General features: G+C 30.5%; 2 protein-coding genes across 6 annotated transcripts; one reads left to right on the top strand and one right to left on the bottom strand.

The window, feature by feature from the left end:
- LOC133678380 (uncharacterized) lies at positions 1–4,568 on the bottom strand. Of its 2 annotated transcripts, XR_009835954.1 has the most exons (7): positions 4,142–4,568; positions 3,643–3,756; positions 2,534–2,614; positions 1,606–1,778; positions 1,314–1,410; positions 668–829; positions 1–283 (listed from the first exon to the last, which is right to left on the bottom strand). XR_009835954.1 is itself a non-coding variant. In XM_062100668.1 (6 exons), exons 1-6 carry the CDS (start codon positions 4,415–4,417, stop codon positions 719–721), a joined length of 852 nt encoding a protein of 283 aa, XP_061956652.1. In that variant the 5' UTR covers positions 4,418–4,568; the 3' UTR covers positions 466–718. The 2 variants fall into 2 exon arrangements, 1 of the variants encoding a protein (XP_061956652.1); XM_062100668.1 differs by lacking the exon at positions 1–283 and having other exon boundaries at positions 466–829.
- A 14,682-nt stretch (positions 4,569–19,250) lies between these two features.
- On the top strand, positions 19,251–22,875 carry LOC133678082 (probable BOI-related E3 ubiquitin-protein ligase 2). Of its 4 annotated transcripts, none has more exons than XM_062100271.1 (5): positions 19,251–19,743; positions 20,198–20,307; positions 20,847–21,208; positions 21,806–22,372; positions 22,529–22,875. In XM_062100271.1, the coding sequence occupies exons 2-4, from the start codon at positions 20,202–20,204 to the stop codon at positions 22,337–22,339; spliced, it is 1,002 nt and encodes a 333-aa protein (XP_061956255.1). In that variant the 5' UTR covers positions 19,251–19,743; positions 20,198–20,201; the 3' UTR covers positions 22,340–22,372; positions 22,529–22,875. The 4 variants fall into 4 exon arrangements, with proteins under 4 accessions (XP_061956255.1, XP_061956256.1, XP_061956254.1 ...); XM_062100272.1 differs by having other exon boundaries at positions 22,494–22,875; XM_062100270.1 differs by lacking the exon at positions 22,529–22,875 and having other exon boundaries at positions 21,806–22,478.

Genomic DNA, 22,875 nt, shown 5'->3' with positions numbered 1-22,875 from the left:
TGAACAGTTTAAATTTTGTTTTTACTAGAAAATATGTTTACAATGTTTTAGTAACATTTTCAACCCTCAGCTTACAGCGGGGCAAAGATCTGCTGAAGAACTAAGTTACAATTGCTTCCAAGAAACCCAAGAACCAAAGAATAATCCACTCAACTGTTGATTACTTGGAAAAACAGCAAGGGGCTGGGCCTGCAAGCTGGTATTGGAGCTGGACCATCTGGTTCATTTTCCTAATAAGAAGCACTTTTACTATGGGATTCTTTCGACTTCAACAGTGCAGTCCCTGTAGAGGTATACTGGATGTTAGGATGTCGAGGATTAGTTGACGATACGATTCTATGCCCTTTTACATGCATCGGAATCATTTCCAAAAGATTATTTCAATCAACCAGAATTCTTCAATAGGAATGCTAAGGTAACCCTGCCTCTCACAACTAAGCCTGGACAGTAGTGACAAGACAATCATAGATTGAAGCTACCTATATTATTTCATCTCCACCACAAGTGGTAATAGCATAGCGTCGGTAATACTCAATCCACTCTCCTCTTATTATTTCTTCCATTGGTTTGTTACATGTAAATTTGACAATTTTCATCCATCTAGACTAATAATGGATGACAGCATAAATTCTACCAAAAAGGAGAAGAATTTTACAGTTTTTCAAACCTGAATCGATGCGGATGCTCCGCTCTCTTTGAGTGAGCCATGAAGCCTAAATCAAAAGGCATCACTTCCATCTCCAAGTATTGAGAGAGAAAACGGGGCAATAGCAACATTGAACGTGGGCGAGCCTGCTTTGTCGATGTGTTTCATCTCAAAGTCACCTTCCTGCAATTGTACGAAAGAAATAAATTTTACTAGCATCCCTATGAAAGGGAAATATCCAAAATTTTCAAAATCATGCGCACCTAAAATAAACTAAAAATAATAATTCATTTAGCTTTAAGAACACTTCTACGGACCACAACTTCCAAGAACGAAAGGCATATAACCATAAAATAGAAAGCATGATGCCCGCAAGGCAAACATCCATTGCTGTGCTGGAATTTGTTGTGTGGTGAAATATAAACTAGATTACATATCTCTGATACAGATATAATCAAGACAATATTTCAATACATGATAAAAACAGCCTTGCTTCGAGGCTATATGAACACTGGCCATATATCATGCTCTAACTTCAATACTCATGGGATTTATCAATCTTGATATATAAGCACAAACCTTGTCCCCATCCCCTCCAAATTAAGAAAAGAAAAGGTGAAAAACCAGCAATCACTCTTCAGGTTGAGAGAATATAACTGCAACTTACCATTCTACCATTGGGAGTGCATAGCGGGCATGCAGATGAGTATTCAAATGCTGTCCTAGGAAGTATAACTGGCTGTTCACCTATAACTCCAACTCCCCTGCAGCATGACAAATGATACAAAATTCATAGGAAGCCAATGCTGATGGAACCAAAAAGTAAAAGAAATTGATGGACGATGCACATGACACAATCCATAGGATTTGTCTCATCGAAGAAGTTGTCACCAAAACCAAGATATATAAACCAGAGTACTTTTGAAGAATCTTGACCAGAATAAGATAATTTAACTCACCAAACATTTTCAGTTTTTCCTTTGGCATCTGTGATAATCCAGTGTCTTCTGAGAAGTTGAACGGGGCGATCTGAGTTATTAGTGATTCTTATTCTATATGCAAAGAAGTACTGCCCCTTTGAAGGCTGACTGCGGCCCTCGATGTACAAGCTCCTAACTTGAATCCTGATCCCCTGATATACACAAGACTTAGGTTATGACTGCTCAAATCAATTTAAACCATTTCTAATATGCCTTTTATTTGGCCTCTTCCTTTTAATCAACTTTATTTTATCTATTGCTAACTCAGTTTATGCGAAGTAAAGCAACAAGATGATTACCTGATCAAGAGCACAAAACTCAAATCTAGACCAGATTGTGGGTATTTACTTTGACATGTTGAAAAGATCATGCATAATAAAGCAATTTTGTATTGTTTATTGCCAACTCACACATATTGCAACTGTCCCATCCATACACAACCCATTTATTCTCTCAATTTCAAACATGTTTGTACTATCATCGAAAAGATCATGCATAGTAAAGCACCTTTGTGTTATGTATCGCCAGCTCACACGTATTATGAAGCCCCATCCAGAATTATCCCATTTATTACCCAATTTGAACATATTTCCCATGCTGATAGTATTTTATTAGATATGATATACCAGGAGGTCAAAACTGGTTATTCCAGAACATCAGGTGGGTCTCTAATTCAAATATGCTGAAATAAGTTTTGCACTGGCCAGATTTAAATACACAAATCAAATTGTAAGATAACAGAGTCAAGGAAAAATGGAGAGGATAAACATACGGGATTTTTAAGTTTAAATCAATTTATATGCCAGATGGTCAAAGAAGCTACATGAACTAAATGAAATCAGTTTATATCAAACAAGGGATTTCTAAAACAGTAATAACTACCATGCTGATCAGATTGTTAGCATACCAAGGTAGTTGCATCACTTGAACATTTCAAGAGAGAGTGTGGCGCAATTTCCTTTAACTCATCTCGATACCTAGCTGCATCCTGCCAAAAATTTACCAGAGATAAAATGTTTATCAGAAACGTCCATGGTAAACAGAATAGCTTAGGAATAATGTGAAATTATTTTTTATGGCATGATTCTGGCAAAATAGTTGCTATATCAAAAAACTGAAATCATAACTGTAAAGCGCAACCTCATTTTTTAAGTCCAAGAAATATATTTCCAAGACACTAGGATGAAGAAAAGACTGTTACTTGTACTGTTGTAATATATAGATTGATGCATCTCATTGCAAACTACCATTGGATATACAGGCTTCCATGAAGTTATATCACTTCCATGCCCTTTACTAGAATATTGAATTGCTGTGTGGGACTTTTATGGTCATATTTGTGCTGATAGATGATTTAAGAAACAAGCTAATGCACTCACCGGATAAGGCAAATGCCAAAGAGAAAAGATGGGATATCTCATGCTAAACTGACAACATCCTAAGAACCTACACTGTCAAAGCTTGCAGATGGGTGGTTGGTGAACTCAAGTGCTCCAAGTGGGTTGAGGCCAACTATATCTTAACCTTAGATTTATATCGTGTGTTGGACCCACATTTGGGAACACTCATAATTTTAGGACACTATTCTCTTTTGAACTCTTCATGAATGGGCAAACAAAATCTAAAAGCCTATAAAACTTAAAGAACAATGGAAGCACAGAGTAGTTTATCCCAATCATTTACACTGCTGGTAAATGATTATTCTCAATGACAATATAAGAAAAGTTAACCTTTTTTTCTATTACAGCATAACGAGAAACTTAACAGTAAAATGGGCAACAACTGACAAGCTGAAACATTACAAAAGACGCAGAATTGAAGAATCAGGGAGACTGAAAAAATAAACAAAAAAACAACACGATAACCATTTTGACCAAACCCAAACATGAAATGTTTCCATCTAAAATGAATTACTTCTCCAGTGGTCTAAAAAGAATAGCAGCACAAATAAACCCACTATATAATATAAAGTAACATCACATTCGAATTGGAAAATGAGATGCCGCAAACAGTTACCTCAAACTGCTCATCAGCAATTGCCTCCTTCAGCAACCTATGCAGCCGCAAAACTGGTTCCTCTTCCTCAAATGATTTCAACGAATCACGAATTCTCGCAGCTTCTTCATAATCCTAATGTCAAAACAATCAAAGTTGTAGAGTTACAATAGACATTGTCCAACTTTTGATACTCAATAACCCATTTTATTGCCATAAAAAAAATAAAAAAATAAAAACCAATCAAGCTTCTTGACCTTTGATGTCACACATATTTTGCTTATATTGGCCACATCCTCAACCAAAAAAAAGGGTAACTTTGAACCCACAAATTGCTACATTTTCCGAGAAACCAAACAGTGATTAAGCATACAATTTCACAATTAAAATGTAATGACAAATCAGAATTTTTTTAAAAAAAGAAAGAAATTAATTTTATTTAAAATGAAATTGTTCCAAAGAAACAAACATAATGAATTAACTGTGCGAAAACATAACAATAATAATACTAAAATGTTACCTCAGATTGCGCAGCAACCTCCATTTGTTGTTTTAGCATAGCATACGTTTGACTCCGAGACAAAAATGAACTCGGACTATAATCCGAACCCGAACTGGAACTTGTTCCTTCACCGTTTCCATCTCTCTCAACAGAACATGCAACAATCCGACAATTTCTGTAGGGAACTCTGAAACTCAAACACTGTCTCCTCTCCTCTCCGAAGCTCCGACTTTGAACAAACCTCCTCGTACCTGTACTAAAATCCGTTGACAGTTTCAGATTGAGGGACTGCATTTTTTTTAGAATAAAAAAAAGAAGGTAAACAGCGCCAGTGTTTTTTATTTTTATATGTCTGGCGACCGTGAGACTTTTTTACTATGAAGTGACTAAATTGACCCTCTGAATGTGTGCGGTTTATGGTAGATTAGAGAGACGGTGGAGAAGGGTAATTTGTGGAGGTCGTAGTTATTGAGGAGGGCGGGCTATTCATAGGGGGTAGCAGATTTTTGCTGATTATAGAAGAGAAATTTACACGTGTTGGATTGAGAGCAGAAAAAAAAATCAAGGAATCCTCGTTTAATTGGTCAAACGAAACGAACCACAGGCAAATAGACTGCTAGTTGAATTCTCCAAGAACAACATAGCATATTATGTTTTAAAAATATTAAAAAATTATTAATTTAAAATTTAAAAAAAATAAATTTTTTTAAAATACTTTTAAAACAAGAAAACAAACCTAACATATTTTATTGGTATAATAAATATTCTTGGTATGATTATGCTTTGCTACTTCTCTGGCATAACGTTTGCTATATTGTGTGTGTGTGTCTATATATATATATATATATATATATATATATATATATAATATGTTATTCTACATAAAAACAAATTCTAAATATAAATTAAAAAGTTTATCTAAATATCTAATAATCATCTATATACATAAATAAATAAAAATTGTTCATAATAACTAAAAGAAAGACTGGAAAAATTAAGAGATAGATAAAGATTAAGATATTTGATCTTGTAAAATAAAATATTTACTCGTTTATGTCCACTAAAATTATTTATTAAAATCAATAAAAGACACTAGAAATAAAAGCATATATGACACTGGGTGAATAAAATAAAAAGAAAAAAAATTATGCATAGCCAAACATATAAGAAATATTATTTCAAAACAACTATTTTTTTACAAAACAAAGCTTATCTGTATAAAATAAAATAAAGAATCTACATAAATCAAATACAAAACAAAGAAACTAAAAAAAACTTATATCCAATAAAGGCTTACAAAACCCATGGTCTAGGTAATGAGACCGAAATAAACCAATATAAAAAAAATTGAAGGTAACCACAAAACTATTTTTTTAAGAAAATAATGTAAAATGATAAAATCATGTAAGAAAATGATGAAAAAAATGATTCATTACCATATTGACTCTTAAAACTTGTGACTTGTGTAATTAGATCGAAAGCATAGCAAATAGAAAAATCATGAAGCTCAATCCTGAACAAATTATACATCGAAGGATGTAATCGGGAAAAAAATCAATCACATAATAAATTGTAATTAAAAGAATAAGGGTTAAAATCAAAATAAAAAATAAATTTGAGGGTATCAAAAAAATTAAATTGGAGGGTTAAATTGAAAAGAAAAAACAAAATTTAACAAAAAAAAATCAAAAGAATGAGGGCTAAATTAAAAAAATAAAGCATCATAAACTTTGATTGAATGATGAAATCGAAAACTAATAAAACTTTAATAAAAGAGCTTGGGGTAAAAATGAAAAATTAAAAGAATAAAGAGTGAATTGGAAAAAATAATAAATGACAAATTATAATTTAAAGACTAAATTGAAAATATAAAAAACTTTTCTAAACGGATCAAGAATGAAAATATGCAATAAAAAAGATATGGACTGGAATTAAAAAATGAAAAGAAACAAGGACAGATATGCATTTTCTCTAAAAAAGAGAAAAAAGAAGGAACAAGAAAAAAAAAAGACCACTGGTAACAAATCGCTCATCATTTGTCATCACACACCACACTAGGAGGAAAGGGATGCAATGACGCTTTTAAGGACACGGCAGAAGGTCCTGTTTGACCACCGGGCGGCATCACACGCGCCATTCAAAAAGTACAAACATCACTCACACACTAGCAACTTTTATGAATTAAAAATTAAAAAGTCAATGTAAAATTACCAAAACACTCCTCATTACCACTAAAATAACAAATAAACCATCATGTAAGAATCAAAACACCCGTAACTACATTAATTATTTTTTTTTAAGGGCAAAGATGTGTTTTAACTATAGCCTAAACCAAAAAAGCATTTGGTCAACCACTCAAATATTTTTTGACCTTGGGGTAAAGAAGTATTTTTATTATTTTAAATTTTGCAAAAAGACAAAAAAAATCCATGGTCAAAAAAATATAAATTTTATTGATCTAGGGGGTAGAAGAATATTTTTACTATGCAAAAAACTTGAAATATACTAACATACCCCTAATCAATTTTTTAATAACCAATGAGCTATGAAAAGGAGCAAAATACCCTCACAATCAAGGGTTTCATTTTTTCAACCCAAGGGAGAAATTATAATTTCACTGTAGCAATTCACAATAAACTATGTATATGACTATAATAAAAAACTCACGCCCTATAATTTCCTACTTAATATATTTAATTTTTTTTATCATTTTCTTATGAATTTCTTCATTAGGTAATAGTTATAAAATAATTATAAAATAAAAATTATATATTAACAACAAAAAACTAAGTCGTTAGGTGTTTTACTAGACACACGTATACTGTAACCCCTCTTACAATTCACTATGGACTTGCATAGTTAAAAAAAAAATTTATTTTGATCATTAAACTTTGTTTTCAGACGACTTGATCCATTTGGGCTAAATTGATGGCCAATTATTTTTCATTTATTCAAATATGGAAAAATTGAAAGATATATAACCAAAGTGACAAAACCTGGGAAAATAGGTGGCCTTTCCAAAATTGATGAGAAAAAATAACTTTAGCCTTCCACCTTTCTAATTTATACATTTTCAATCCCTTTAGCTTTTGAAAATTCAATTTTTTCCAAAACTTTTTCTTCTTTTTTTTTCTAAGTCCTTTATTTGAGATACGAGAAAGATAAAGTCGCTGAATTTTAGTTGTAAGGAGAAAAAACCATCGGTTGACACCATTTTCAACCACAAAAATAGTTAATCTTGATTTCATCGGGTTTCATTTGATAAAAGGAGTTTCACTATAATGTTCTTTTCCCTTCGAATCACCTGAGAGGGTAGATCTGATCTTAGGAAGTTTTTTTAATTCAAGTTTTTTTACGGGTTTTTGGTTTATTTGAGGCCATAAATATGTTAATTAAGATTTTTATGGTGTTTTCTATGTTTTTTTAGGTCAAAATGAGTTGAAAATAAGGATGGAAATGGGTACCCATGGGTTAGGTTTTGTAATATTTATACCCAAACTCGAACCTAAATGTTTCACCTAAAATTGATCGAGTATAAAGCAAACCCAACTCAATCAGGTTTCAGGTATTCTTGAAAACTCCAGTACTTTTTTGAATGCTCATTAAATAAAATCAAGTTAAAATCCGAAGATTACCACATGACTTGAAATTTGGAAAGAAATGGAGCATGTAATAGGCAAAATCAAAGTAACTAGGCAAAGATTAAGAAATGCACAAGGAATTGACCTGGTCAGAATGAGTCAAACCATGTATAGCCCATATTATGTGTGTTGGGTTTTCCAAACACAAACACCTAGCGGAAATGATAAATTTAAAAATCGAGAGTATCATGGATTCTGTTAGACATATTTAAAGTTGTTTAGGGTTTATACAAAGATTACTTGAAAATCAGATATTCTTTTTTACTTTGAATATTTTCTTCAAGAATAGGTTATCATAAATCACAAGTCAGCCAAATCTTAAATCTCTAATAGTAATCCACGTGAACCACCAATGAGAAATCTCTTAAACCCTTTTAGGTGACATGAATTGCTATATCTTTGAGTGCTAGCTTTTTTTCTTTTATGTTTGGGTATTTTTGTATTGTACTTTACTTACAAAAAATAAAAGGCATTACTTTCTATTTATAGAAAAACCTAAAAACTCTATAAATGACAAAATATCAATTTGACCCTTAAAAAATATTGCATTTATCATTTTAGGGTAATTTTATAAATTTATTCAATCAATTTCGTACTTAATTGTTTCTAAGTCTAGAATTGTAAACCCCTGAATTAATTATATTCTAATCCTCAATTTATAGAATTTATTTACAATCAAGTCACACTCGATTAATCAACCCATTTTAATTTATGACCAATAGTTCTTATGTGTGTGATCCATTAGGTTCCATAATAAGTTGTCTCAAATATAAATCGTAATCCTAAATAAAATAAATTAAACAGTTTAATTTATTATCAATCCAACAATTGATTGACTTATATTTGAGGATCAAGTACAATTTCTAACAGCTTGTCATGATCCTCCAAATATTAAAAAAGTCAAAGTAGTTTGATTTAATCTTTCAATGACTAGTTTCTCAATGTAATTATTTTTTCTTCATCATAAATGTTCTGATTTAGACATTATAGCATGGAGCATGTTTACTTTGTTAAATCATATTAGTTCTCAACATTATAGCCATTGATTATTTGAATAAGACTTTGAAACTCTTTTCAAAACTTGTTCCACTTTAACTAAAAGTTTTACAACAATACTATTTGAGAACAGATGAAACATTTTCTCTAATTCACTTAGGGTGATAAAATCCTCTCTTAATTACTTAAATATCTTCATATAGTTTATGCTATACTTAATATATGTTCATCTATAACCCTTGATTAAGACAACGTGTGGTAAAGATCAAAGCATAACTCTCTTTATATAAGATAACTTAGTGATCTCATGTCTAAAGATCACTTACACAACTATTACATGAGCCTTTCCATAGACATAAGTGAAATTCTCTTGCGGGTCAGTTTAGTGTACATGTCATTTGACAAACATCTACATATTAATTCCTGGTTTTTCTTATGCCTAAGTTTATAAGAGCAGTTGTTTCTTTTTATAAACAAAGAAACATGATATGTACTGGTCTCAATAGCTCTAATTAATATGTAGTTTTAATAGAATAATGACCATGAACATTTAAGAATCATGCTTTGATGCAATAGGAATCTTATAATTATAACAACTTTATAATTTTCTTTGCAAAACATTTTTCTACCATGGACTTTATTTTTACTCTAGATTCATTAATTAAATATTAGATTCATTAATTAAATATAAATGAATATTAAAGATAAAAAAATCTTTATTAATTGTCATGCCTTTATTTTTCTACCATGGACTTTATCTTTACTCTAGATTCATTAATTAAACATTAGATTCACTAATCAAATATAAATGAATATTAAAGATAAAGAAAACCTTTATTAATTGGCATCCCTACCCAAACCCTAATAGGCAAACAAATTTCTATCCATTTAGGTCGATTCAGGTTGGTATCCATTGAATTCGGGTAAAATTATCATCCCTAGTTGAAAAATGATATATTCGATGGAAAACAAAAAACTTGCATCATCTGGTCGCCGAATCAGAGGTTGTAAAGACACATCATCTACACAATTTTTCTTTTTTTAATAGAGCATTGTATGCCCTTTGATATTTTGAAAAAAATAAATAAAGAGGCCTAGCATATAGGCCAGGTCTTTTGTATGGGTTAGACACATGGGTAGGCCAACACGTCTGATCTAATTATTTGTTAATTTCTTTTTTATTTAATGCATTATCAACCCTTTAAAGTTAAATAATAATAATAATAATAATTTCATCCCTTGTTATTTAAAAGCCTTTTTACTTAAAACTTCCTTTTTGTTGTTGTTTAACTTTAAAAAAATAGGCTTTTATTATTATTTTTCAATCACACGCACATATCTTGTTAGGTTTTTTTAAAAAAAAAATTTGTTATTTGATACAAGAAGAGTCCCACACACCTAGTTGTCATTTAACTAAATGAAAAATAAATTCATAAATAAATAATTATTAAATTCAGTTAGGTGCATGACCTGAATCGCAGGTTAATAGGGGTTTACATGAGTTTTGTTTTATGTTTTTTTAATTGAATGTTTTTATTTCTAATTTTATCATTTAATATTGGTTTGTTTGAGGATTTCACATCATTATTTATTACGATTTATTATTTTATAAAGTTATCATAGTCTTATGATCTTGATATAAGTTTATTCGGTTAATCTGAATTAGTTGTGCATTTAATTCCATTGAGTTACTGGGGAATTATGCATCTAATTCTATCCCTGAATTGCTTGTTATCATTGTTTGACCAGTTGTACGACAAAAATGATAAAATTGGGCTTTAATCAAAACTAATGAAACCAATTATATTATAGTTTAAAAAAATTAACTAATGAAATCAAGCATTTTTTTTATATAAATCATTTTGAAATATTGTGTTCTATAATGCAGAATTATTTGAAGAAATAAAAGATAAAAGTGTAATCTTGTCTCCACTTCAATTTTATTTTCTTTAGGTTTGTAAAGGTATGTATAATGTTTTTTATTTTAATAATTTTGATTATAAGTGTTTTTTACATATTATATATGAATATTACAACAGGAAATAAACTAGAAAGAACACAAGATTGAACGTGACTTTACAATGTGCCTATATCAATATGAGTGAGGAGCTTTTTATTTTTACTATATTGAAATAGAGTTACATGATATATATTTATAACAGATCCTAAACCGCTCAAAAAATCTTAGTTGTCCATAGAGTATTAATATTTTTTTCATAATCCCCCTTTACTGTACCATGGATACATTACCCATGCACCCCAACCTATTAATCATCCATAGAAATAAAACAAGAAATAAATCCTAGAGAGGCAAATGTTGTCGTTCTGCTCCACTTCAGCATTTGTCTATTAGCCACAAACTACAATAAATTTAGTACAATCTTTTACATTTGTCTTTACTTTGCACTTGATGAAGAGCATATTAGGCATCATTAATGAATTCTCTCAAGCACTATAGTAAAAAAGATCAAGACATTGCAAATGTCTTGGCATTAGTTATGGTCAATGAAAGAAGATGGATTGTTTTTCCTACTCAACGAAGTTTCTTTATTATGTGATAAAGAGGGTATAATTGTTCTTAACATGGATGATGTCTGTAGCCTAAGGAAGATCGAGGTGAAATCCATCCAAATTTCAAATTTATATCATTTTTAAGTTGAAATATTTATCAAGTGATTGACCTACAACTCCAAAAACTAAACAATATGTTTATAAAAAGTGAACACAAAATTACTTCTTTTTATTGAATGCTTCAAGTCCAAAACATCCATTTGATGCTTTTGGCAAGTAGAAAATTATTTGTTTGGATCAATTATATCTAAGTGGATTTTTTTTAGTAGAGTTTGTGGCACTTAATGACCAACTTGATAATTATGTTATTGATTTACGTTTAAATGCTGGCTTTCAGAACTAGAAGGAAGGAAACAAGGAAACATATTGTTTATCCACTTAGTGTATTTGCTTATGGAATTGGCATTGATTCTACGTGTCACTACTATAACTAAAAAAAGAAACTTTCTCTATAACAAATATTATAAAGAATCATTTACATTTTTCTTCTTGTAAAAAACCATATCTAGGTGCTGTATTTAAAAAAAATTAAAAAAACATAAACAACTCAGGTTATAGCTCCGATCGGGTTTAATAAGTTTATTTTATTTTAATCAAATGATAAAAAAAATGATAGTAATACTAAACAAACATTTTTCTTTTGAAAAGAAGACCAAGATAACTTGAAAAAAAAAACACCTATAGAAGTATGTAATTAGATTAAAAAAAACCGAGCTCAAGTTAACTCGAGGTAGTGTGATAGACATTTAACCTGAATAATAAGAGGCGAGTCAATCCAGGTTAGCAAAAAAAAACTGTGGCTCGGGTTATGAGATCGAGATGACCCAATAAAAAAATTGAAGAAAACCACAAAGCTATTTAAAAAAAAACTAATAATGAATGATAAAATCAAAAATAAAAATAAGTAAAAAAAGAGGATGTTGACCCGCAATAACATTTTAAGCCTGTGACATTAGATTGTATACATCATAAATGGAAAAATTACGCAGTCCAATCCCTAACAAATCAAATGTCGAAGAGTAAAATGAAGAAAACATCAATTACTCCAAAGGATCTAAAATAAAAATAGCAATTAAAAAAATAAGGGTGAAATTTGAAATAAAATTTAAATTAGAGGAATTTTTTTTTATTGGAGGGTTAAATTAAAAAGAAAAAAAATAGCAGAAGGACAAAACAAAAAACAAAAGAATGATTTAGAAAAAAACAATACACCATAAACTTGGATTGAAAAATAAAATAAAAAACCATCAAAATTTTTATAAAAGAACCAATAAAAAAAATTAAAAATTAAAAAAAGAATGAGAAAATTGAAAACAAATTCTACATGACAAATTAGAATTGAAGGACTAAATTAAAAACAAATAAAATTTTAACAAAAAGGCCAATGACAAAAACTAGAAATCAAAAAAATAACAACTGAAGTTGAAATATGAAGAACAAAGAGGACCAAGCTATATTTTTTGGGGTAGGAAAGACATAAAACAGAAAAAAAAGGCTAACCAATAACATATTACCCCACCGCCACCAATACACACCGCACTAGAAAAAATAGGACGCAACAACACATGTAGTAATGGCATTTTCTTCCACTATGAGGCGCTACAAGCGCCACTCAAAGTGCACGAGTGCTTCCCACGTGTCAGTAACTTTTTCAAATTAATTAAAATTTAGTCTATGTTAAAAGAAAAAAATATCCATGATTGCCGCACTAATTACAAAATAAACTGAAAGACAAGACCAAAAGGTCCCTGGATCAACGATTTAATCCTTTTCTTTTATCCTAAGGGCATACCTGCCAATTTATTATACATGATTAAATGAAAAAGATATTTATACCCTTTTTTAATTATTTTATAATTTCTTGATTTTAGGGCAATTAGGTCATTTTATTGTGCTTAAAAAGATAAAAAAAATACATTTATATCATCAGATGATTTTTTAATAACTAAGGCGTTGTGTGAAAAAACTAAAACACCCCCTACACAAAGGTAATTTTTTTTTGAAGAGCAAAAATATCATTTTACTATTGCAACAAATAATACACAAGTCTAAGTGCACAATGTTTTTACCTTGAACTTATTACTTTTTTTTATTATTTTTTGTAGCCATATAATTGATGATTTATTAAGTAATTGTTTAGTTGTATTTATTGAAAATAAATGTTTTGGATAGTATATAAAATGAGAAAGTGATATAATGTTTTAAAATATAAAAATACATAGAGAACAGTTATAAATATGATCAATCAAAATATTTATTTTTTATTCACGCAAAGAAATTTGATAAATGACAATCTTTTAATATAATGATATTAATTGTTATTTCATCTATGTACATTACTCTCATTTGGCCAAAATTTCTCACTTTGCTACCTACTTTTTTTTCTATTATTATTATTATTAACAAAACATTAAAATGTATGGCTAAAGTGCTTTAGCCATACCCACAAAACATTATTGATTATAATAGTGTTTTGTGTTATTTTTTTAATTTAATTCTTCAATATTATATTGTTTTAGGAAATGTGTTTCGTATTTTTTTTTTGTTTCTTTCTGTTCGGTTATATATACTAATCTCATAGATTTAGTTTTTTTTTTTTATTTCAACCTTCAATATTAGATCTGTTGAAAATGAAGCTTTATAATTCTTCTCGATTTTCTTTCTATAAATTTATCTCAATCTCATGACTTAAGTTGCAGGTTTAATAGTTTAACTCGAGTTATTTTTTCTGTCTTTTCTAATTGATTTTTTTTATTTCATCTTTCAACATTGGGTTGATTGGAAATTGGGCTTTGTGGTTTTTTTTACATTTATTTTTTATAGAGTTATCTCAATCTTATGACTCGAGTAGTGAGTTTGGCGGTTTTACTTTCTTTATTTTTAGGGTTTGCTTTTAATTGGGCTTTGTAATTTTGATTTCTTTTTATAGCATTATCTCGATTTTATGATCGGGTCGTGACTTTGGCAAATTAATCCAAATTGACTCAATTCATTTTTTGAGTTTTTTTAATTTTATATATATATATATATATATATATATATATATATATATATATTCATTCAATTTCACCCTCCAACAACTCAATCTTATTTTTTTATTGAAGTTTTTTTTTTATTTTTTCCTTTAATATGAGGTTGTTTGTTTGGGAATTGAGTTTCATATTTTTTTTTCCATTTGTTTTATATGGAGTTATCCCTAATCCTATGAATTTCATTTTTTTTCTTTTATTCTCCTTTTAACCTTCAACATTGAATCTTTTGGAAATGGAGCTTCATTACTTTTTTATTTATTTTTTATGAAGTGATCTCGGTCTCATAACTCGGGTCACAAGTTTTACAGGTTAACTCAAGTTGACTTGGATTGTTTTTTTTTTTGTCTTTTTTAATTGATTTTTTTTTCTAATTTCATCCTTCAACATTGAGTTGGTTTGAAATTAGGCTTTATAATGTTTTCAAATTTCTTTCTATGGGGTTATATCGAGCTCATAATCTAATTTGAAGGTTTGGCAGGTTAACCCAGATCGATTCAATATGTTATCATCTCAATATTTGAAAACATATCACCCAATATGTCACTGTATTATTATTAAAAACATTTTTGTCCAATATACATCATATTTTAAGTCTATGATTAGAAAAAAATTTGTTAGAAAATATATTAGCAACACTTAGATATTTTTTTTTAAGTTAGAAAAAATAATTTGACCAGCAACACAATGTGAGCCAATGATCTAGTAAGAAACTCTAAAACATATGGAAAAATACTATTGAAATCCACATCAATAGACCATTTTTTCATTCTTAATACAAACCACATAACTAGCTATTAGGGGTAATATGGTCTTTTCATAGGGGTCCATTGGCATTACCATATTAATGAAGGATGGATTGGTCTTTCATATTTTTGATGCACTATAAAATGAATTCATTACCATTGGAGTCAAATTTTCTAAAAATGATGCTAAAGGGCATTTTTGTATTTGCAATTTTCTAAGCATAATAAAATAACTTAAATGCCTTTAAAAGTGGAATTTCCTTTAGCTTATGTCTTGAGGATTTTTAGTATTTTTATTCGGGATTTGTTTTTGTTATTATTAGGTTTGTTTAGAGGCAGTCTTATAAATTTAAAAATATAAATATTATTAAAAAAAAGTTGTTGATGCATGTAGCGCATAAACAACCCTTACGCTTTTCAAATAATGTGTGTGGAGTTGTGTGGTGATCAAATTACACATTCTTTGATGATGTTTGATTCATCTCAGAGTCCCCTCTGTGATGAGGCGGTGCATGTAGCAAATTGACATTCGGTTTGGTGTCATCAACCTTTTCTTTTCTTTCTCTCTATCCTCTTCACTTTTTGCGTCTGCCCCTTTAAAATCTCAAAGCAGCCCTTATATAACAACCCTAACTTTCTATTCAGATGATACCAACTATAGCAACCCCAATTTTCTATACAGATTGACAGGTAATTTCCTTCCTTGCATAATGCTAAAAATATGGCAAATTGTTTTCTTGTTGGTAATTACGGTCGACCAGATCAACTTTTAAGTCTATCAATTTAACCCACTGGTTTAACATTTCCCTATACTAGTTATAGTAATGGTCGATCAATTTAATTCTATCCATAATTCGGTTGATCGATCCATTCTATAACTTTATTATTTCCTTTATCATTTGATAATTCGATCGATCCGTTTCCTCAACTGATTGAGACAATAGAAAAATTTACTATTCAAATTCATTAAATGGTCGACAAGTTAAATTTGCAAATCCAGTCGGTCGACCAATTTGAACAGAATCAGACGTCTTTATCATTCATTCTTTGAACTTTACCATATTATCAATAACTTTTATCATGCAACATTTTTGCATCATAATCATAGTCCAATCCTTCTAGACACATCTCATACCATCATATTTCATGATTCAAATTCATAATTAATAAATAATGCAAGGTATTACACAATTTCCTAAGAAAACATTATAAATTTAAATTTGTAAATTTAAGATCTAGAATTACAAAACAAGGAACATAATATTGTAAGATTTACTAGGAAAACTTTTCAGAAGTGATACATTATTATAGTCTCGGTATAGATTTACTATCTAATTTTACATAACAAAAGGATTAGTTTTCTCAAAATCACAACTTCAATGATTATAAAAAAGAAACACCTTAATCATTCTAATAATTCCATACAAGAACGTGAAGTACCTAAACTTAAATTAATAATAAGTATGTGTTAAACTAGGTTATTAGCATATAAAAAATTAAAAATCCTTATAGTGAGATATATGTTTAATTTATTTCTCGAATCATTCCAAGCCACACTTTTCAAATCATTATTGAATCATTACAATCAAACCACTTTCTATCATAATTCCACAATGATTGATTACTTATTTTCACTACCTTTTTAAACTGAGCATTCATTTCCATCATTTAATAACTTAATCTTTAAACCCAAAAATCAAATCTAAATCCACAACCCATTAGATAGCTAGTTCTATCGCTCATAACCAGGCATTAATATTATCACATGATGACTAGTTCCTCAACTCATTACCGGACACTAGCTCTATCACAGGATAACTAATTCCTCAACCCATTATCAGGCACGAGCTCTATCACAGGATAACTAGTTTCTCAACCCATTACTAGACATTAGCTCCATCATATGATAACTAGTTCCTCAGCCCATTATCGAGCACTAGTTCTATCATAAGATGACTAATTTCTCAGCCCTTTATCAAGTACTAGTTCCATTACAAGTTTCTTATCCCATTATCGAGCACTAGTCTCACTACCAGGAAGCTAGCTCTAATCACAACAATACTAAAGTAAGGAAAAATAATGTACATTCAATGAAATTGAGAACTTCTTATATTAATACTAAAGTATTGAGGTGATATACACATACTTGCTATGAGTGTTCTAGATGTACCTCTTTGTTGCTGAATAGCTCCCACAATCTCTCCTATATCAACAGGCACATCATATCATTTTTATTCAATGCACATTTCACATAACATAATCTAAGTTGATTCCATTTAATTCAATCATCATTTTAAATTTAACTTTTATTGAAATTTCATTTCAACTTTTCATTAAATCCATATTTTCGTGCTAATTAACAAGACAACTTCTTATTTCCTTATTAAAAAAAATCTCAAAAAAAAAAACTAATCCAATTCACCTTTTATTTAAGATAGCCAAAACTCTTTCAAAGAGAAACCTTTTATTTGAGATAGCCAAAACTCTTTCAAAGAGAAACTTACTTATTTTACCAATTCACCGTATAAGTTTATTTCTTACTTGTCCAAAATACTTATTCATAATTAATTAATTAAAAACTCAACATTTCTTAATTCCTTCAACAATGGTTGGTTCTATCAATAGTCAAAACACTTAGATCTCCTTTTCTTTTATTCATTATTTTCTTTTATTCATTATTTTGAGTTATTCTATCATTATTTCAATCTAATTACATCATAGCACAACAATTACACAATATCCCCAAATGCTATCAAGAACCTTAATTCTCCAAATTGAAGATTTTCAATCAAAATCAATTAATCCCACAATGTTTAAATAACACCAAAACACTTTACCAGATAATAATTTAAGCTTTAAATGTCAACTAGACAAAATTGTCCAAGCCTTTTTTTCTTCCTCACCAAGCCATAACCCTCACCTCTCTTAATTTTTGTTTAAAGTATTTAGATCCTCAACCCCCTTACTATGTTGTCTATTTCTTTAGTTTTTCATAAGGAATTTCCCATATTTTTCTTTGCTTCTCTTCTCTCTTCTCAGTTTTAACAGATTGTTTTTAAAAAATAACTGAAATTCTCAGTTTTTCCCTTATTTATTCACGATCAACTAGTTGATCGTTTGTGGTTATTAAATGAATCGATCAATTGGTTCCTTACTTAGTCTCTAGTACCTTTTTAATTCAATTCAATTTTTTTGTTCAAAACCACCCCTTATCTATTAAAAGAAAATTTTAATGTCTTTTATTTTAGTTCTCTTAGCCGAGGTTTACACCTTAAATTTTTTATTCTTTTGGATTTGATCTCTGTTCTTTTGATTACTATTTGTTTTATTTAAAATAATTTATAAAATTAGAATTCATTTTCAATTTCATCCCCTTCATTTTTTTCATTTTTCTAATTTGGTCTCCATTCTTTTGAGTGCTATTTGTTTTGTTTAAGATAATTTTTTAGGTTGATTTTTTTTACAATTTCATCCTTATATTTTATTTTTCCTTTTAAATTTGATCTTTATTCTTTTGATTGCTATTTTTGTTTCACTTTGGCAATGTTTTTAATTTGATTTTTTCTCTCTAATTTGAGCCTTCAACATTAAATTGCCTAGGAATTAAATTTCTTGATTGAGCTCTGATCTAGAATTTCATAAGTGCGAGTTTTAAAAATTAACCCAGGTTTAAAAAGGTCACCTGAATTTGTTTGGTTTTTTTAAGTTCATTTTAAATTATAGACCAGGCTCTATTAATTTTTTTTATTTACTGCATGTAGGACTTTTCAATGATTTTAAAAATGATCTTGGTTGTCTTTGATCTTTTTTATTATTATTAAATTTAACTTTTGTTTTTAAATATCTATGTTTTAATTTAGTTTAATTAATTGATTAAATATAAATATGACATACTTACTTTATAATATTTTATTAGTTTATATTTTATTTATTTTTATTTTTTAACATTTATTTAATCAAAGATTGCTTCGTTAATTTTTTTTATTTGTCTCCCAGATATTTTTTCACTGATATTAAAAATAATTTGAGTTCTCAAGTATGCGTGTGTGATTGATGCCTAAAACGATTTCGTTCAATAGAAGCCAAGTATCACGCGTAAGCTTTTCTCCACAATCCACACCCATTGCAAAGCCGTGTGTGTCCAAAGTCAAAAAAGAAAAAAGAAAAAGAAAAAAGAAAAGGTTTTGTAATACGTTAGTTTCCTGGCTGCCCTCTTTGAATTCATCTCGGCTAGAATTTGGGCTTCAATGGCTTTAAGGCCAGAATTTGATCCCTTCTTTCAGCATCTAAAATTTGATAATGTCCAAAGGGCAAACAGCCAGACGTTGCCAAAAACCAAAAGAAAAAAAGAAGAAGAAAAGAATGAAAGCTGACGCGGTAAAAGGCAATGGACATCACCTACAAAATGTCAACACCACCACCAACAACATGAACAAGTACTTGTACATATGGCATCCTCAGTTTTTTTCTGAACAACAACAACTACAGCCTCTCTACCCTCCTTCCTTCTCATCATCATCACTTCTAACAATAACAAGAAACAAAATTGCTTCTTTTTCTCTTCCCCATCTTTTCTCTTTCACATTTTCACTTCCTTGATCGGTCTCTCTCTCAGTATTCAGCCGCTTTCAGCTCAGGTAGACAATCGGCTCCCAACTTTTAACTAGTTTTGTGAATGGGTTGATGATTGTGTTTTGCTCAAGCTCTTTTAGTCAACTTTGTGTTTATTTTTCTGATCCATTTATATAGATATTGATCTTCTTGTGTTGAGAAGAGGCTCAAAATGGGTTTTTTCTTTGTCCCCCAGTCTGATCTCTATTTTGTTCCTACTCTGTATTTGCATATTGTATCAATCTTATTCTGTTTAGATAAAATTATAATTCTTTTTATAGGGAATTTATTCCTCTTTTTAAAATGTTTAATGTAATTTATTTGATTGTTCTCTTTCTCCAGAAGCATTACATTTTAAAGGGCTTTGTCTATTATTGATAGCTTGAAAGTGCTTGAGATTGGATTCCATTTGTGATCGCATATTTATTATGGTTAATGCACATGGTAATAATTTCAGTTTTTTTGCTCGGATCAATTCAGGAACATGTTTGGAGGTAATAACAGCAATCCTTTGGTCCCAATTTCCTTTGGCGAAAACCACATCTTGGATGATGTTAATGCATTGCCTCAGCTGCAGCTACTTGGGGATTGTGAGTTTTTCTGCAGACTAATCGCGTCTTATTTTTTTATAGTGCTGCTTTGCATTAAAGGTCACAAAACTTTGACATTGTTATGCTAGGTTGTCATTACATTTCATGGCGTTTTTAATCGAGAAGAGCTTACTTACATTTTCCCTCTTTATTCTTTTGTCCCACTGTGCGGACATGGAAGATTGTTTTGTGCTTAATGGATTCCTGGTTCCTGATCTTCCTAAAATAAGTCTGCGTGTTTTGATTTGATGCATGCTTCTCAGTTGAAGTTAGTCAATAAGTTCTAAGTCTCCGTTGCTTATTTAATGGGGGTACTTATCTAAGAAATTGGAATAGAGAGAGGTCATTGATTTCTTTCTTTTTTCCCATGACAATATTGTTCTATTGTTCTATCAATAAACTGCAATTAAACTCCTTGAGTTTTGCCTTCTTAATGTGCACTTCGCTAATTACTAATTACAAATTTACTGTGTTTACTCCTCTCTTTTGAGAGTTATATGGCTGGTCTGATCACTTAGTGAAGTTTCAATCTGTCACAGATCCAGTTGGGTGCTTTGGGGTCTCCACAAATCACACCAGCAATCAGCAGACAGCAATCTTTGGCCAGCCTGCTAAAAGAGTCAATGAGACAGAATCCATTTCCGGACAGAAAAAGCATCGATTATCATCAAGTAATAACTTCAGCCAATATGATGCCTGTAAATCGGGAATCATTCTGAATCCTAATCATGTATCAATTGGATTGAAACTATCTTGTGAGGAAGATGAACACAACTCTTCTGTTACTTGTACAAGTGAAAGTAATACAGCCACCCTCCCTGTGACGTTGTCTCTCGGTGATGATCTTAAAGCAGAGATTAATTTGCAGAAAGGGGATTTAGATCAGTATATTAGACTGCAGGTAATAATTTCATGTCAAAATATTAATGCCTCCTATCATACACGTATGTCTAGCATACTTCCACTTGGCCCATACACTTCATGTATAGTAGTGTGCCAGTTACTCCTTAGCTATTCAACTCCATACTCTCTCTCTGTTTGTGTACTACTGAAATTTTGTTTTTCGTCAGCCAAATTTACCAGAAACTTCTGCCTTCCTTCTGATGCCCTTTGTAATACATCCAATTCATGCATCATTTTCCATGAAGGTAAAAGTTGTTCCCCTTTCTTAATTCTTATCGAGGGAAATGACATAATAATAACCCCCCACTTTTTTTTTTAAATCCCATCTTTTATGCAAAACATCTTCCCTCTTGGACTTTTTCTGCACACGTCCAACTGTCTTGTTAATGTCTGCAATCTTGCATCAGTAGTAGCCTAACTAATGAGTTAGGATAGGAAAAATTCAAAGAATAGTCATAATGTATCCGATATGAGACCTTGAGACCTTTTGCATTCTACATTTACAAGAATACGAGTAGTAATAATTAGCTTGTGACATGCTTTAATGCTGCTGCTGGCTTTCATCCTTTGTGCTTACCTCGTTTGTTTTTAACAGGAAGAAAATTTCATAAAAGGTGTGAGAGAATTGGGGCAAAGACATACAGTTTCATTGCTGAGTTCCATAGAACAAGGAATTAGCAGCAAGCTACATGAGAAGGAGCTTCAAATACAAAACATAAACCGCAAGAACAAGGATCTAGTAGAGAGAATAAAGCAAGTTAGCATGGAAGTCCATTCCTGGCACTGCAGAACAAAATATAATGAGTCTGTAATTAATGTTCTGAAAAGCAATCTGGAGCAGGTAATGGCACAAGGTGCGATGCATGGCAAGGAAGGTTATGGGGACAGTGAGGTCGACACTGCAACCTCTTATGCTAACCAAAACCATATGCGCCTTGTGGACGGTTCTGCGAATTCAATCTCCTTGAAAAAGCAGATGACTTGCAGAGCTTGCAAGATCAATGAAGCTTCCGTCTTGTTATTTCCATGTAGACACTTGTGCCTCTGCAAAGTTTGTGAAGGGCTCATAGATGTTTGCCCTGTGTGCCGTATAGCGAAGTCTTCAAGTGTTGAAGTTTTTCTGTCCTAAGCAACTGCAATCTTTAATAACCCTACATGAAAGGTATGGGTTAAAATTACTATGTTTTGATGTTTAGTCGATTTGTATTTTGCTACAAAGATATTGATGTGCTAAATACGATGAAGTTCCCAAGCATTTTAACATGGAAGTTTTGGGGAACCAGATGGATACTTTTTATCCATTGATTATTCTTTGTAGGTAGGATTTGTCATTACAACTTCCACGTACATAATCGGAAGATGACAAGTCCAAGGATTGCTTTTCATCTTCTTTCACTTCATTGAATTTGCAACAGAAGCAAGTTGCCTTGTAAACAACTACACATAAGGACATGGAGCTCTGGTGCTTTGTATCTTGAGGCTGCATCTGCTACAAAACTGGAAAGCAGCCAGCTGTTTGATGAATAAATACCTAGTAATTTAGATATGGTTTTTCCTTGATATCGACACCACATACCATATGGTTTTTCTGTAAATGGCTGTTGCCTTGTTCGGTCGAAATTTTAAAAGATAGCCATGAGAGCACCTGCTGAGGTTTCTGCTGCC

The sequence above is a fragment of the Populus nigra genome, chromosome 18, assembly GCF_951802175.1.
Source record: "Populus nigra chromosome 18, ddPopNigr1.1, whole genome shotgun sequence".
NCBI classification, from domain to species: Eukaryota; Viridiplantae; Streptophyta; class Magnoliopsida; order Malpighiales; family Salicaceae; genus Populus; species Populus nigra.
Note: the sequence above shows the minus strand (reverse complement) of the source record. Positions and strands in the feature narration are given on the sequence as shown.

What these genes read in the sequence shown, in the direction of transcription:
- LOC133678380 (XM_062100668.1), bottom strand. Translation starts at nt 4,417, where the DNA reads ATGCAGTCCCTCAATCTGAAACTGTCAACGGATTTTAGTACAGGTACG. An exon ending in TTGCTGATGAGCAGTTTGAG is followed by an intron (nt 2,615 to 3,642) that starts GTAACTGTTTGC and finishes AATTTTTGGCAG; the next exon opens with GATGCAGCTAGGTATCGAGA. An exon ending in GCACTCCCAATGGTAGAATG is followed by an intron (nt 830 to 1,313) that starts GTAAGTTGCAGT and finishes GTACAATTGCAG; the next exon opens with GAAGGTGACTTTGAGATGAA.
- LOC133678082 (XM_062100271.1), top strand. Translation starts at nt 20,202, where the DNA reads ATGTTTGGAGGTAATAACAGCAATCCTTTGGTCCCAATTTCCTTTGGC. An exon ending in GCTGCAGCTACTTGGGGATT is followed by an intron (nt 20,308 to 20,846) that starts GTGAGTTTTTCT and finishes AATCTGTCACAG; the next exon opens with ATCCAGTTGGGTGCTTTGGG. An exon ending in ATCAGTATATTAGACTGCAG is followed by an intron (nt 21,209 to 21,805) that starts GTAATAATTTCA and finishes TGTTTTTAACAG; the next exon opens with GAAGAAAATTTCATAAAAGG.